Here is a 15,863-nt window from a genome sequence, read left to right as displayed (position 1 = left end):
TCAGGGTTTAGAAGGGAACAGATTTAGTACTTACTACATAGCTAGAGCATAAACCTTGTCAACGTTTGGACGAAATATGTGTTATGGTTAGCATTATGTTGAATAGAATAATTTTATTTGTAGTTATGCTTTATTCATTAAAGTAGAAGAATGTAAAAAAAATTAAGCAGAGTATTATACAAAATTGCTTGTAAGTATCTGTTGTTTTTTTTTTTTCCAGCTTCCAGAAATGTTGCATGGTGATGGTGACAATGAAGAACATGGCTTTTGTCCAGTGGGGCAATTCATTCTTCAGAATTTAGGATTGCTGTTTGGATTTGCCATTATGCTGGTGATTGCCCTCTATGAAGACAAAATTGTGTTTGACCTCCAGTTTTAACCATTCCCAGTAATCATTGTGGATTACGAGAATGATACCATGCAGCCTTGCATCTGTTCCTAGTACTGTATGCACATTGCTCAAAGAAAAGTCAATGGCTTGCACTACTTACAAGTTCCATAGATTTGAGCCTAACCACAAAAGACTGGTGCTCAGTACTGCTTTTCCCTGTGTGAAGGGGTCTTTTAAAAATAGAAAGCTTGTGATAAAGGAGAAAACGGGACTCCATGAACCAATGTTGATATAGGTTTGATTAAGACTTTTAAAAAAATAATCATATAAAACACTAAAGTAGTCTCTTTGGTAGTAGAAACTTCTGTGGCTATGCAGAAATAGAAATTGAACCAAAAAATCATTTAAACTTTAAAAATATTTTAAATGGACTTCGGGCAGACTTTTCTTTGTGCTAAAAATGAATTGTAGTGTCCTTTAATTCAGTTACATATATACCTAAGGTAATGGGGATCAACTTGATACAATTTTGAAACTGCATAAAGTAGGCTGTAGGAACTAGAGGAGAACTCAGGCTGCATTAGTGTATGAATTTAGCATTGGGAAAAGCCCTTATTCTTGAATCTAGAGTTACTATTTTTGTATATATTGGCATAGTGTTTAAACTTGCAGCCTAAACTACTGAACTTTGTGATTGTATGTTTGTGTGAGCTTCAGTTTAATGAAAGATTCATAATGGTTCTTTGTATTAATATTATATTTGGTGTTTGGGTGTTTTTTCTTTCAAACTTCAGTTTTGTTTTTTGGGATTTTTGGAGGGGGTAGGGAGTTGGAGCATGTGGTAAAATGTTTTTTTTTTTTGTTAAAAGTGTGACCCTCTAGGAAATATCAGAAAAAAGAAGAACCCAAACATGGTCGAAATATTCAGCTTTCCTATTTTAACAGTACTAACCAGTTATTTGGGAAATTTAAGTTCTAAATGTATGCATTGCTTTACCAGTTTGGTTTTGGAACCTAGAGCATGTGCTGTGACTGGCAGGAAGGTAAGGCAGAAAACCCAAGTTTACCATGTCCATAATCTCTACATGTCAATTAAAATGGCTATAAGGATAATCTCCATTGATACCATGGCTATCATGGTACCAAGTGACTTGGAAGATACACTTAAATAATGCAGATGAAATCACTTGATCATTCTGTGCCAAGATATGCTATTGGTGCCTGATAGGGACTAGTCTCTTAGAGGTGCCCTGTTCTAGCATAATTGAGTGATTTGTGAGAAGTGCAAACCATGTTTATCCTGAATTTTGACCTAATAATTTGTAGTACTAGTCATATTGCATGTAGCTTTCTGTTTACGTCTTGTGCCACATGGTCTTCATTTATGCCCGGTAAAGTGTATCTGAACTATGTGCAGGCAGCTTTGTTTTAATCCGCTTGGCTACCAATGCAGCTGCTTTAAAAATCTTACTGCTCAAATATTTAAGAGCCAAACTCCTTCCATTCCATTTAAAGTGTTTGCATTTAGCCCTCCTTCTCTCCTCAGCAACTTTCCTCTTCGTGAACTTTAAAAAAATAAAACTTTGAGAGTAGCACATGTATCCAGGTAGTAAGAGTCTTGCCAGTGTTTCTTCTTTATGCTGTAAGCAAGGAAGCTGAGGTGTTCTTTTCTTAATTTATGCCTGAATTTGAAAAATTACTTCTGGCTTTCTCCATGGCCTCCTGTAATAAGTAGGCGTTTTCTACATAAAATATTTTCAGCATTGGGCACTGAATTAGCACAGTCCTCATCTCATTGCTTGGCCCTTCAAGCAACCTAGCTACAAGGTGCTGATATTTTATTTAGTACTGCCAACTTCAAGTGATTAAAATATCTTGCTTTCTGAACCAAGATATATTTCTAGTTCCTTTTTGCATTTTTATACCCAAGGAGGATTCTGCATTCCAGCATTAAATCTGCTTAATTTTAAAACTTTTTTGAAAAGCAAGAGTTGGAATATATTCCCAGTCTTAAAGGTCTGGTTTAAAGCAAACAAGTTCTGCTGAAGTATATGAAGTTTTATATTCTCTAAAAAAGTGGTATTACCTTCATCTGCTAGATTTTTTTAACCTATTAAGAGGGCTGTAACAGTTGCTGCTAGTATTTTGTTAGGGTTCCACCAGTATTTAGTTTCCACATCATTCTAGTGTATAGTTTCAAGTCTTACTAGACAATCTGAATTCCACTACATTTCTGTTTGGCTCCAACATTCCATTTAGCTTGACCAGTCTAATTTAACTTGTGTTTGTTGGAGGTCATTCATGTTACTTGTACAATTCTGTCACTGTGTGACATCCATACGAATTTTGGTGTATATCACATTGCATTCAATCAGCTGTGATTATGCGTAGAAATACTATAGTAACTAGATGCAGTGTGAATCTTTTCCATTAACAGTAAGTCAGTGGCTTAAAGATGATTATGGTCCTGCAAGGTGATACTTGCTAAAATATCTAAACTTTTTTGTTGTTGTTGTAACTGAATCATTTTTTAAAAATTTATAAAGCTGGAAATGATCAAATGCTGTTTTTTTCATTGTCAACAGTGGTGTGTCATTTTATGTATGTTCCTAATGCTTATGGAACTCTCCCAAAATAAAGTTATTCAAAAAGAGCAAATACACCAGTGTGTTTTCTTTAGTCTTTATTTCAGAACATTTCCTTACACTGAAGTAGGCGTCATTTTAAAAATATAGGTTGCATTTGCACATAAATTTATAATTAAGTACAGCTTTAAGTGAAATTGACTTAAACCAAATTGTTTATATTTTCTTCCCAGCCATCTAACAAGAAATAGGAACAGGGAAATTGTGTCTTCGAATTACGAATTAAGTTGACATAATAACGCTACACCCCGTCCAATCCAGTGCTCCATGGGTTGATCAGAGGGAAGAGTCATGGCAATAACAAAATTTGTAGAATGACCAGTGGTGGATAATGATCCTCTCCGCTCACTTGTCTTATACAATGGAGCAACATAACTTGGTCGTTCTGGTATATCTACCCTCTTACAGGGCTTTAGCCACATCTGGAAGAAAGTGCATAAAAGTTTTTTTAAGTCAGGAGTGTTATATTTACATTTGAACCTAATAGAATATGTTCACTTCTATGTCTGCAAATTTCTGTGGCCCAAATAGATTTTATTTTTGTTAGCATACTGCCATTGTTCAAAACATTTAATTTGTATTAGCACTTTTTTAAAATTGAAGTGTAATTGTTATATTAGTTTCAGGTGTACAACATAATGATTCAACAATTCTGTACATCACTCAGTGCTCATCAAGTAAGTAAACTCCCCAAATGTCACTAAATAATGTTATTACAATCTTACTATATATATCCCCTATATTGTACTTTTCATCTCTGTACTCATTTATTATATAATGGAACTTTGTATATCTTAATCCCCTTTATCTATTTCATCCACCCTCCCCTCGATCTCCCACTTCTCCTCTAGCAACCACCAATTTGCTCTCTGTATTTAAGAGTCTGGGGTTTTTTTTGTCTCCATTTCTTCATTTGTTTTATTTCTTAAGATTCCACATGAGCGAAATCATATGGTATTTGTCTTTCTCTTCTTTCACTTAACATTATACCCTCTAGCTCTATCCATGTTGTTGTAAATGGCAAGATCTCATTCTTTTTTATGGCTGAAAAATATTCTATAGAATATTATGTATATACATTGATATACACCTACATATAATATTTTATATATAGCCACATCTCTATCCACTCATCTGTTGATAGACTCTTGGTATGCTTCCATATCTTGACTGTTGTTTCCGTTTATCTTACCCAGTAATGGAATTACTGGATCATACGGTATTTCTATTTTTAATTTTTTGAGGAACCTCCATGCTGTTTTCCACAGTGGCTGCAGTAGTTTGCATTTCCACCAGCAGTGCACAAGGGTTCCTTTTTCTCCACTTGTCTTTTTAATTCTATCAATTCTGGCAGGTGTCAGGTGGTAACTCATTGTGGTTTTCATTTGCATTTCCCTGATGATTAGTGATGAAGAGCATCATTTCATGTTTCTGTTTACCATCTGTAGCTGGTCTTTGGAAAACTGTCTATTCAGGTCTTCTGCCTATTTTTTAATTAATTGTTCTTTTGCTCTTGAGTTCTATGTTTTTTATGTATTTTGGATATTAACCCCTTATTGGATAGAATCATTTGCAAATATCTTCCCCCATTCAGTAGATTGCCTTTTTCTTTTGTTAATGGTTTCCTTCACTATGCAAAAGCTTTTTATTTTAACGTAGTCCCAGTAGCTTATTTTTGCTTTCCTTACCTTAGGTGACCTATCTAGAAAAATGTTGCTAAAGCCAATGCCGAGGAGATTACTGCCTATGTTTTCTTCTATTTTATGGTTTCAGGTCCCATATTTTGGTCTTTAATCCATTTTGAATTTATTTTTGTGTATGGTGTAAGAAAATGGTCCAGTTTCATTCTTTTGCATGTAGCTGTCCCATTTTCCCAGCACCTTTTGCTGAAGAGACTGTCTTTTCCCCCATTGTATATTCTTGCCTCCTTCACTGTAATTAGTCATATAAGTATGGGATTATATCTGCATTGATCTGTATGTCTGTTTTTGTGCCAGTACCATACTATTTTGATTAGGTGGCTTTGTAGGATATCTTACAATCTGAAATTGTGATGTCTTCAGCTTTGTTCTTTTTTCTCAAGATTACTTTGGCTATTTGGGGTGTTTTATGGTTCCATACAAATTTTGGTATTCTAGTTTTGTGAACAATGCTGTTGGTATTTTGATGGGGATTGCATAAAATCCATAGATTGCTTTGGGTAGTATGGACATTTTAACTACTAATTCTTCTGACCCATAAGCATGGAATGGCTTTCCATTTGTGGTGTTTTCAATTTCACAGTATAGGTCCTTCACTTGGGTAAGTTTATTCGTAGGCATTTTGCTCAGAACTTTTTTTAGTGCTCTAAGTGTGCTCAGAACTATTTTCAGAGCCAACTAAATGAGAAAAAATAATTATTTTCACCTCTCAAGAAACATGTTATCCATGTATTTTTCACCTCTTCACCATACTTACCTGGGGATGACTTTTGACTGTTTACATTAACAACAACAAAATCATAAAGGGAACCACTACCATTGGTAATCATGTCACCATATCAATTAATTTAATAAAGGCCAATCTCAAAAAAAATCTGAAAGGATTTTGTCAGTGATTCTAGAACTTAGATCACCTCGCCATTTTAGGTGACTATTTTAAAGGAGCTATTACATACACTGTGCTGTTTAAATACCCACTTTATTTTTAGAAAGTCATTAGCCAAGTTCCTAAAATATTAAGCACTGTTAAACCTAACTAACCTAACCAATCTCAAAAAAAAAAAAAAAAAATGATGTGGGGCAAGTTGATCTCTGAATTTAAGAGTAAAGAACAAACTATGGTCATAATGATGAAATAGTGTTTTGTTTTAAAATCTAATTGAATTCCTTTGTCCACTACAGTAGCAGCAATCCTTGAGGGGATAATGGCTTGACAGCCCCACTGTTGAGAGCCCTCTTTTAGGTTTCTCAGGTCAAAATAAATTGTATGAATGTGTTAATAGGGATGCTAGTCTGTGTTTCTCCCACATTATTGTGGAATCCATAAAGCAGTTTTTCGGATATAGTTAAATACAAGGACTCAACAACACTTAAGGTGAGTATATTTCACTTTAGCCAAGAACGCATTTTCTTAATGAGAATTTTTCTAAGTGACTTACTTATTCAAGAGAATCATCCACTTATAAATCCTTTGTATTCATTGCAAACTACCTTAAAAGACTTTCCATGTAATAGAAGAAAAATTCTAATCAGCTCCTGAAATTGTAAACGTTTGCCCTGTGACTTTGAATTTGGGTTTCCTATTTAAAACTCTCTGTCCATACATAGTATCTTAGCATATAGGGCAGGTTTTGTGGAATTGGCTGTTAACTGATCCCTCACTGAACCTGTTAGGATTTTTGCCTAAGCTGCTCCCAGTGTCCCACAAACAATACAGGTAAATCCACAGCCTATATTCTATCACACCATCCCAGACAGGCCTTTCCAAGTGTGTGAAAATCTATCTAGGCATTTTCTCATGATGCAGTAACAGATGGAAACAATATCTTCCATAGCTTAGGTGGCCCGTGCTGAAGATAGGTTCCTAGCAAACAAACATTTTTATGTGGATGGTTTTCATACAGTAATCTTTTAGTCTACAAGTATTTTTAGGTCAAGGTATATGTAAGAAATACAAATATCTATGTACATATGCGTATGTGAATACATATATACAGTCAATCCTCATTCTTCCTGGATTCTGTATTTGCAAATCTGCTTATCACTGAAATTTATTCATCATACTAAAACCAATACTCTGTTTTATGATCATTCACAGGCATGCTCAGAGCCTCAAAAAATGTGAGCCACTGGGCGCCTGGGTGGCTCAGATGGTTAAGCGTCTGCCTTCGGCTCAGGTCATGATCCCAGCATCCTGGGATCGAGTCTCGCATCGGGCTCCCTGCTCCTTGGGAGCCTGCGTCTCCCTCTGCCTCTCTCTCTCTCTCTGTCTTTCATGAATAAATAAATAAAATCTTTATTAAAAAAAAAAAAACACAAAAAACAAAACAAAAAAAAAGTGAGCCACCAAACAAGTACGTTCCCAGCTGAGGTTGAACCTGGTGACATTCTGTTTTTCTATTTCACCTCTCGTAAATGGAAACAAGTTTCCTTTTGATAGGTTATTTAAAAGGAGTTTTTTGCATTTTTTTGTTTGCTTGTTTGTTTTCGTGATTTCCCTGTTTAAAATGGCACTTAAATGTAGTGCTCTGGTGCTATCTAGTGTTCTGAGTGCAAGGCTGAGATGGGCCTTACGGAGGAAATACTATAAGGTTCATCCGGGCATGAGTTACAGTGCTGTTGTCCATGAGTTCAATGTTAATGAATCAAAAGTATATATTAAATATGGCATTTTTAAACAAACACAAAACGAGTTTATGTCTTGATCGGTTAACAAAAATGTGAACAGAGGATCATAGAAACTTAACCTTGTATTTCTACTAGGAGCTGTGGTTCAGCATTCACTAATTCAGTGCTGGCAGGAACTTTATAAAACATAATTACCGTGAATGGGAATGACTGTGTGTGGGGGGTGTGTGTGTATAAAAATAGCATCCCCCTGCCCCCGTATTGGCATATTAAATACTAACCACAGGCACTGTATCATAAAGAATTTTGGGATGTGATTCTGCAAGTTTCTTGATCTTTCTATTCCAGGAAGCTCCATCCAAAAATAATCCATGAATGAAAACACCTAAATATAAAAGAAGCAGGTTAATACACCTGTTTAAATATGCATATTGATTAAGTTCTGAATCTGAAATTCCTATAAGTGAGTGCTCTGCAGAGGATACTAGGTCAGCAGCCTAAGCCTTGTTCTAAAATAAAAGCAATATTCTGAATGCTTCATCTTAACATCCATATTCTAAGAATATCTATACTTTGCCTAGTTAATTCAATAATAAGATTTAATGTGGAAAATAAAAAAGAAATTTTAAATTAGTCTATGGGAAATTCTCAGTCTGGGTGAACAGTATCAGATTTATATTTTTAATTGGCCAGTGATTATAATGTGAGAGGCCATGGAATCTGCAAGAAAAATTCTTAATGTAGTTGTAAGGGATCCAGTGGCTTCTAGGAAGCATGTGAAGAGAATATCCTTGCTCAGGTCTCTAATATCGTGAAAGTTATTTCTCTCTTCCCCTTCTAGAATTTATTCTCACTCCCAGATCTCTCCTTAGTCTGTGTGAGAGAACACAAGGATGAACTCCCTCTGGAACGTAATGTCATACACCATCCGCTGAAGAAGAACACAAATTAGGAAATCACTGAAACTCCGATCCTTTTGTCCTTTTGTATAAAGCCTCACAAATTGAATATAGGTATATGCACATGAAAACATTTCATCGTAATGGTTGCACAGACGAGAAGGGAAGCAATGTGGAACTTAGACCTAGGTCTTAGTTCCTAATTTTCTGTGTGACGTTGAGCAAGTCTTTTAACTTTAGGCCTGTTTGGTCCTCTGAGAACAACTGGAAAACTGAAAATGCCTACTTTGTCTACCTTGTAGAGTTGTTAGAGTCAAATTAGCTAAGATCGCCAAAAGCGCTTCGTAAAGTTGTATATAAAAATCCACATGGGCCGTACTGTCCAATAGGACTTTGTGTAATGATAGAAATATTCTATATCTGTACTTTCTAATATAGTAGCCACTGGCTATTAAAGACCTGAAACATGGCTAGTGTGACTGAGGGACTTTAATTACAATTTAATTTTAAAAGCCACATGTGGATAATCCAGTGATGGATGTTGAGGGGGAGGAAGACTTTCTCCTCTCTAGGTTTTAACTGATGGAAATAATAGTTGGAATAAAGTATCAGTTTTATTAACGGGCAAAGCACTTGTCCAGTAACTTTTCAAGTATTACTCTGGTAAAGCTAAATTGCAAAATGCACCTTGAGCCTGGAGCAATGTTGGGGATAGACCTGCCTAAGGGAGAGAGGTTGGTCTGTAACCACATCCTACATACTAATCTTTCCAGCCAGATCCAAGGCCTGCAGGGCAGCCACAGTAATAGATGGGAACAGGGAAACAGAAGACTACAGAGAGGTCCAGAGAGCCGTTTAATACCCTGCCCCATTGACTTGTAAGCATGGCCCAGTAAATCTCTGGTTCTAACCAATTAGATTATCTATTCCTCACTTGGGGAAGAAAGATAATGTCAGAAAAAGTGAACAGTTCATTTCAACACCTAAGAAAAGTGGCAAAAGGATAAAATTAACTCCAACCCAGCAACAATTTTATAGGAAATCTGATGGGGATATACAAACACGTTTCTCTTTCCTATGTATTTCCCATACGGACCATAGGGAAGACACAAGATCTAAAAGGATAGGTAGATGTTAACTGGGTCCTGGTTCAGAACCGCTCCTACTCTAGCCAGACCTTTGCCATCTAGGATGTGGTCGGCATACAGTGTCAGCTAGGGCTTCTTCAGCTCCTCTCTTCACCATTTTCTGCCTCCTTGCTGTGTAATGCCCTTCACTGGGGACTCTGAGTTCCCCATTAGTACTAATAATTCAGATAAGAGGAATCTTAGCAAGTACAGCTAGAATGTATGATTCCAAATCTATGCAGATTTACAGTGGCATGGTGGCCACTTTACAAGTCACTTTTAAGAGTGACCTTTTTCATTAAGTTTAATTTAATCTTAGGTAAATAAGGCTGACTTCTTTGTGAACCCCAGACCCAGAAACAGGCAACACACTAAAGTGTGTATGAAAGAGACAGGCTGATGGAATGGTAGAGATAAACTGCAGGGGGCAAAAAATAGTCTAGCCCAAGCTTTTCCCAGGTATGATCTGGGTTCCTCCCATGAGGGTCCCATAAGAAAGGTGTTCCTTGGGAAAAGTCCATTGCTCCAAATCATTCCATGGAATCTCATTTTATTTTGATAGTTAGCTAAGTTGGAAGGAAAAAACAGGAATGACAAAAAATGCTATATTGTGGATATCTGTGTTTATTGGTGAAAATGTATGTGTGTGTCTGGGTGTGTGTGTGTGTGTGTGTACAAAACAAACATTCACAAATTAGTGACTGTCTCCCAGCTATTATAAATCAAACCTTGGCTCATACTTTAGTATTCAGTGAAATGGTTTATTTAACTGATGGTTACTCTTTACTACATGATCTTAGAACACTAAATGGTCCTTACTAATCCTTAAATTGTACTTGATATCTGTTCCACTATTTTCCAGATAATTTTGGATTTTAATATATTTAGATCTTGAATAAGAGCAGTTGTGGGTTAAATTAGTAAATCACTGTAAAAAGAAATACCAATGACCTTGTACCATGTCTAAGTTCAGTGTATAATGATTGGCAATTCAGTAGTTTTATCTTAAATATTAACTAGTTTATAAAACTTCAGGCAATGCTCTTAGTAATTCTATTTTTTTTAAAGATTTTATTTATTTGACAGAGAGAGAGATAGCGAGAGCAGGAACGCAAGCAGGGGGAATGGGAGAGGGAGAAGAAGGCTTCCTGCCGAGCAGGGAGCCCGATGTGGGACTCGATCCCAGGACCCTGGGATCATGACCTGAGCCGAAGGCAGACGCTTAACGACTGAGCCACCCAGGCGCCCAGTAATTCTATTTTTTACTGAGTTCAAAAACCTGTAACTCTGAGGGACATTAATACTACCTAGCCTTCAATCAAAATGCCATCTTCCCTGCCTTTTATCATAATAAGAATTTAGAAAAAAAAAATCTTGCAATACTTAAGAATCAACCATAGCTTCTTCAAGAAACTTTCCTTGAGAAATGTGATAATATTTTCAAACTTGTACTTCTATAAAAATACTCAGCAGGCCTTAGAGAAAGCAGCTAGTGAAGCATAAGAGTCAGATCGCCTGGGGTTTGGCCAACTCTTCCCATTGTTGGCTGAGAGACCTTGGGCAAGTTAGTTAACTTTCCTGAGCCTTAGTTTCCACCTGTGTATAATGGGGGTATTCTGGAACTCAACAGTGATACAGAGCAACTGCATACCCCTCCTCTGATTTTCTTTTACCCAACTTTATTGGAACCAAATTATTTATCCTTCTTGGTATATTGCTAATCTATATTTTGACTTTTATTAGGGTGGGGGAACATCTATTTATTGATATCTTTTACAACATGTATTATAGTGAGCTGTACACAGAATGTATTATTTTAAAGGCTGATATAATTGAAGGAACAATAAACTAAACACCTTAGCAGAAGGTTGTTACATGCCCTTCAGGCATTCAACAATGTGCCCATTCTGAGTGTGTTAGGAATAAAAGTATAAGAGAAGAGCAACAGTCCCAGGATTAAGTCCTTGGACACTCCAATTTTTAGAGGAGGAAAAGCTAGCAAAGAAGCATGAATGTATCCAGTGAGAGAATCAGGAGAAACAAAGGGAGAAGGATGTCTCTAGGAGAGTGATGTCAACTGGTAGGAACTGCTAAGAGTTTAAGATGAAGATTGAATTCATGGGATTTGTCAATACGGAAGTCATTACTAACTCTGAAAAGAAGAACATCAGTTTATTGGAGAGGATGAGAGGTAGATGGCAACAGGAAGTGAGAATCTGGAGAGGGCATGTAAAGACAATTCTTTGGAGACATTTGCTATGAAAGAGAGAGACATGGGACAGTAGCTGAGGGGATGTGGATATTAAGACGTTGGAATTCTTTGTTGATTTGTTTTTAAGATGACAGATTGTAAAGTATATTGCATGTTGATAGGAATTTCTTGTCTCAACTATTTGAGAGTAACATACATGATGATTAAAATTTTAACAGTTGAGCAAAGTAAGCAAGAATGTCATGTCTGTTCAGTACCTAGATATAAGCCAACTCATTCTGTCACTGCACTTACCATCTTCTGGAGCAAGCTTATACTCTTTGTCTTCCATCACTTCATAGTCAAACCCAAGAAGATCAATGGGGATGGTGTATTTCCTGGCATAGTTCTGCTGGGCACCAGTCAGGAAGGCTTGTGTGAAGAAGAAGCCAGAAAGCCAGAAGACTGGAGGAGGGCCAACTTCATACCATTGCTGTGGTGTCAAAGCACATGTGTTCTAAGGCTAGAACTTTCAACTTTGATTTCAACACTGCTTAATAAAATTTACCCCCAAGTACTCCCCCTATTATCTTTTAGGTAGACTAATAAATGAGCTAACACTTCGAGGAATAAAAAGCTATACTGTCAAGATTTTAAAAAGCTCCTTATTCAGTGTTTGTTCTGACTTCAATTTCATATCCATTGCACCAGCTAGGGTACCACAGTGTGGGTTAATGCAGAAGTAAATGTCTTTATACGTACCCAGTGATTCCTTTCAAAAAGCTCCATACAATAATGAATATCAATATATGTTGTTGCACAGTATATCATGTTACATAGTTGAACAGAATAGATCCCTATAACATCTGGTAATATTTTTCCCATTTTTTTCTCTCTAGTCATTAGTGCCCAGTAGAATATTCCTTTGGAAGTTTTCCCACCTACTTTACCAAAATACAATGAAATCCAACATATGGAAATACAATATTACACAAAGAACTTCCAAAAGAAACAGTAGTGAGATCTTAAGATTTTTATAAATATCAAGATACCTAAATAATTCTGTTTATATCATACCTTAATAAGCTAATTGAGTACTGACTTTAAATAGTAAATTATAGAAGTCAAATGAATTTGAAGAACTTTTCCCTGTTAGAGTCCAAGGTAGAACCTTCATCTTTCAAGAACAATCTTATTTCTTAAGTATCACCTCTAGTATAACAGAAGTCCTGTGTTATGGAAGGGAAGTTGAGTCATTTTATCCCTGCAGAAATTTTCTCACAGGCAGTTTTTCACATAAGTCACAGGCAGTTTTTGATGCATTATGAACAGTATCTAGGAAATTAATACTTGTAATGAATATAATTAATAACATAGTTAAGCATCAGTATTGCCAGATAATTAGGAGACAGGCTTCTGCTCACTCAACATTTCCAAGACAATTAGCCATTGAGATTATTACTGTCTTAGGCTGAACCAGCAGTCTAGTGATTTCATGATCTGGAAGAGTCCTGGACAAGGAAGAGATAGTTTGCCTGGCTTTCTAAGGTGCTGTGCTCTAGGAATCTATTTTAATGCTTAGTATTTAATGGAAAAATCAACATAGCCAGTTGTTTTCTCTCTTCAAGCATCACTGACTTGAGTGTGTAAGTTTACTAAATATGAACACCTGTTCCTAAAGGAGCTTTCAGAGATTCTATTTCCAATACTAATATTTTGACAGTTTAGTGTAACAGTTACATAAATTGTATGCAATACTGAGTAGTGGTCATACGTGCCTGGGATGCACAGAAAAACTAGAGAGTAATATCACATTAGGCATCCTGATAAATAAAATGAAATAAAAAGAAACAATATATGATCATTTAGATGAACTCACCTGCAAGAATTTTAGTCTTGAAAGGAAGTCATTCACATAGCTCCCAAGTGGTTTAAGGCTTGGGTATGATTTACCCATCCACATTCCTGGAATTTTGACATTCAGAATGCTGCTAACCACGTCTTCAAGATCTGTAGACATCACCACAAGTCCCTGAAACACATTTAACCTTTGGTTAACATGATAATACTGATTTTGGACAATCCTCTCTTAAATACCCTTTTCATAATTAGCCTTTAAGATTGTGATTAAAGCTGAGTCATATAGCAAAAACAGAAAAGATACGTTCTTTTGCTGCCAGTAAGTCATGGAGTCATTGAACTATTCCTTACAAAACATTGACAATTTTACTTTTAATCAAATTTTTGTGGAAAATTTTCTTATTGAGGTGTAATTGACATATAACATCGTACAGTTGACCCTTGAACAAATGGGTTTGAACTGCATGGGTCCATGTGGATTTTTTTCAATAAATACATTGAAATTTTTGAGATTTGTAACTATTTGAAGAAACTCATGGATGAACCAAGTAACCTAGAAATACTGAAAAATTTCAGAAAAAGGTAAGAATACAGTACATAATACATAAAACATACAAATTATGTGTTGACTGTTTATGTTATGGACAAGGCTTCCAGTTATCAGTAGGCTATTAGTAGTTAAGGTTTTGAGAAGTCAGGAGTTACATGTGGATTTTTGACTACATGGGGGTCAGCACCCCTAACCCCCATGTTGTTCAAGTGTCAACTGTATTAGTTTCATATATACAACTTAATATTTGGATATATTGCAAAATGGTCACAATAGTCGGGGTAACATCTGTCACCATACATAGTTACAATATTTTTCTTGTGATGAGAACTTTTAAGATTTACTCTCAGCAACTTTCAAATTTGCAATACAGTATTATTAACTATAGTCATTATGCTATACATTGCACCCCCCATGGCTTTTATTTTATAACTGGAAGTTTGTGCCTTTTGACCTCCTTCACCCATTTGCCCACCATGGAAAATCTTAATACTTAGCTACTCACTAGCTATTTAATCACAGCCTAATTTTGACTTAGTTTACTGCTCTACTAAGCAGACAACTAATACATCTCTGTCCTGCCTTCTTAAAAGAATAGTGATGATTTTAAAATTAGAAAAATTATATGAAGCCCTTTGAAAATTTAAAATAGTCTCAGTTCCACTTACGAAGTCTAATTGATCTTATTCCATTTTGTTATTTATTTAAGTAAACTCTATACCCAACATGGGGCTCAAAATCACAACCCTGAGATCAAGAGTTGCATGCTCTACCAGCTGAGCCAGCCAGGTGCCCCAATCTTATCCCATTTTGAATCACTGGTGGACAGATGTTAAAACTTTGAGGCCTTTGAAAATTACTGCCTCGTTGATCTTACTGTTGGGCTAGTTGCCATCATCATTTCTCTTTTCTTTATAGTTGACAATATTATTCCAACTAACATATGGAGAAGATTTTAGAGTAAATTTAATGGGTTCAACACCCACATTTCCTTTGCCTCCTTTCCCAAACCCACTAAAAACAACAGTAAGAGAATTTATGTTTTAAGGGCATAAGCTTACCAGTGCAGAAAAAATAGGGAAAGGCAAAATGACAACACAATTTTGAGTGCTAGAAAGCATTTGGACTGTTGGCAGATGATGTTGAAGCCAGGCGATAACCTGATCCTAAACTAGCAGAGGAGAAAGCTAAGCAGCAACTAGATATCACTGCAGAATACCCAAAAGTATTTGGAATTGACAGCCCTAGGTGAAAGTGAGGAGTGGAAGATGGTGCTAATTGAAAAGGGTTATTGAAATTGGGTTTCAAAAACATATTTCTAGGACTTCTCCCACAAATCTGCACATCACCTACTTTGAATGAAAACTGGAAGGGAAAATGAAGAAATCCCTGGAGGGATGCCAGGTTCAGTTGGGGTCAGATTACCATCCTGAAGTCAGGAATTAAGTGAATGAATGTACATTGAATGCTGAGGCCTCTTTCCCCTTTTCCCCAGAATGCTGGAAGCCAGGCCTTTCTCTTCCAGGAATGATACAGGAAGAACCAGGTCAAGGAGAAATCCATGGTCCTGAATGCTTCTTAGCCAAACATCCCAGCCAGATGACACTACAACCAGCCTAGTAGATGCCTTTTTCAATAATAGCTCCTATTCAACCACTTTTCTCCTCCTCCAATGCTACTATAAGAAACAAGCTCAGCTGGACTACTTTAGTAGCGTAATTGCTCCCTGCCGGCTCTCTTGCTCCCCTACAGTCCTTCCTGCAGTGGTGAGAGTGAACTTTTAAAAAATGTAAAACAGATCATTTCACTTCATTGCTTAAAATGCTCTGAAGACTTCCCCTTACTTTTACACTTTAGAACAAAATTCATGATCTTAACCATGGCCAACAAGTCTACTATGAGTCTGTGGCTTCTCTCTGTCCTACCATTTCC

At 36.3% G+C, this 15,863-nt stretch overlaps 2 protein-coding genes across 4 annotated transcripts in view; one reads left to right on the top strand and one right to left on the bottom strand.

The window, feature by feature from the left end:
• The window catches only part of SLC39A10 (solute carrier family 39 member 10), a 129,022-nt gene extending 126,031 nt beyond the window's left edge, over positions 1-2,991 (top strand). For all 3 annotated transcript variants that reach the window (XM_081813953.1, XM_081813952.1, XM_081813954.1), the window contains one exon: positions 221-2,991. In XM_081813953.1, coding sequence (XP_081670079.1) covers positions 221-379 — 159 coding nt within the window. In that variant the 3' untranslated portion in view covers positions 380-2,991. The remainder of the gene's footprint in view (positions 1-220) is intronic.
• A 27-nt stretch (positions 2,992-3,018) lies between these two features.
• DNAH7 (dynein axonemal heavy chain 7) overlaps positions 3,019-15,863 on the bottom strand; it is a 260,241-nt gene continuing 247,396 nt past the window's right edge. The window contains exons 63-66 of the mRNA XM_081815321.1: positions 13,401-13,553; positions 11,837-12,014; positions 7,586-7,689; positions 3,019-3,398 (exon numbers count right to left, since the gene is read on the bottom strand). Coding sequence (XP_081671447.1) covers positions 3,192-3,398; positions 7,586-7,689; positions 11,837-12,014; positions 13,401-13,553 — 642 coding nt within the window. The 3' untranslated portion in view covers positions 3,019-3,191. The remainder of the gene's footprint in view (positions 3,399-7,585; positions 7,690-11,836; positions 12,015-13,400; positions 13,554-15,863) is intronic.

Source organism: Leptonychotes weddellii, chromosome 3, assembly GCF_054177405.1.
Source record: "Leptonychotes weddellii isolate Sample4059 chromosome 3, ASM5417740v2, whole genome shotgun sequence".
In the NCBI taxonomy this organism is placed as follows: Eukaryota; Metazoa; Chordata; class Mammalia; order Carnivora; family Phocidae; genus Leptonychotes; species Leptonychotes weddellii.
The sequence above is the reverse complement of the archived record's forward strand: the minus strand, read 5'-3'. Positions and strand labels throughout refer to the sequence as shown.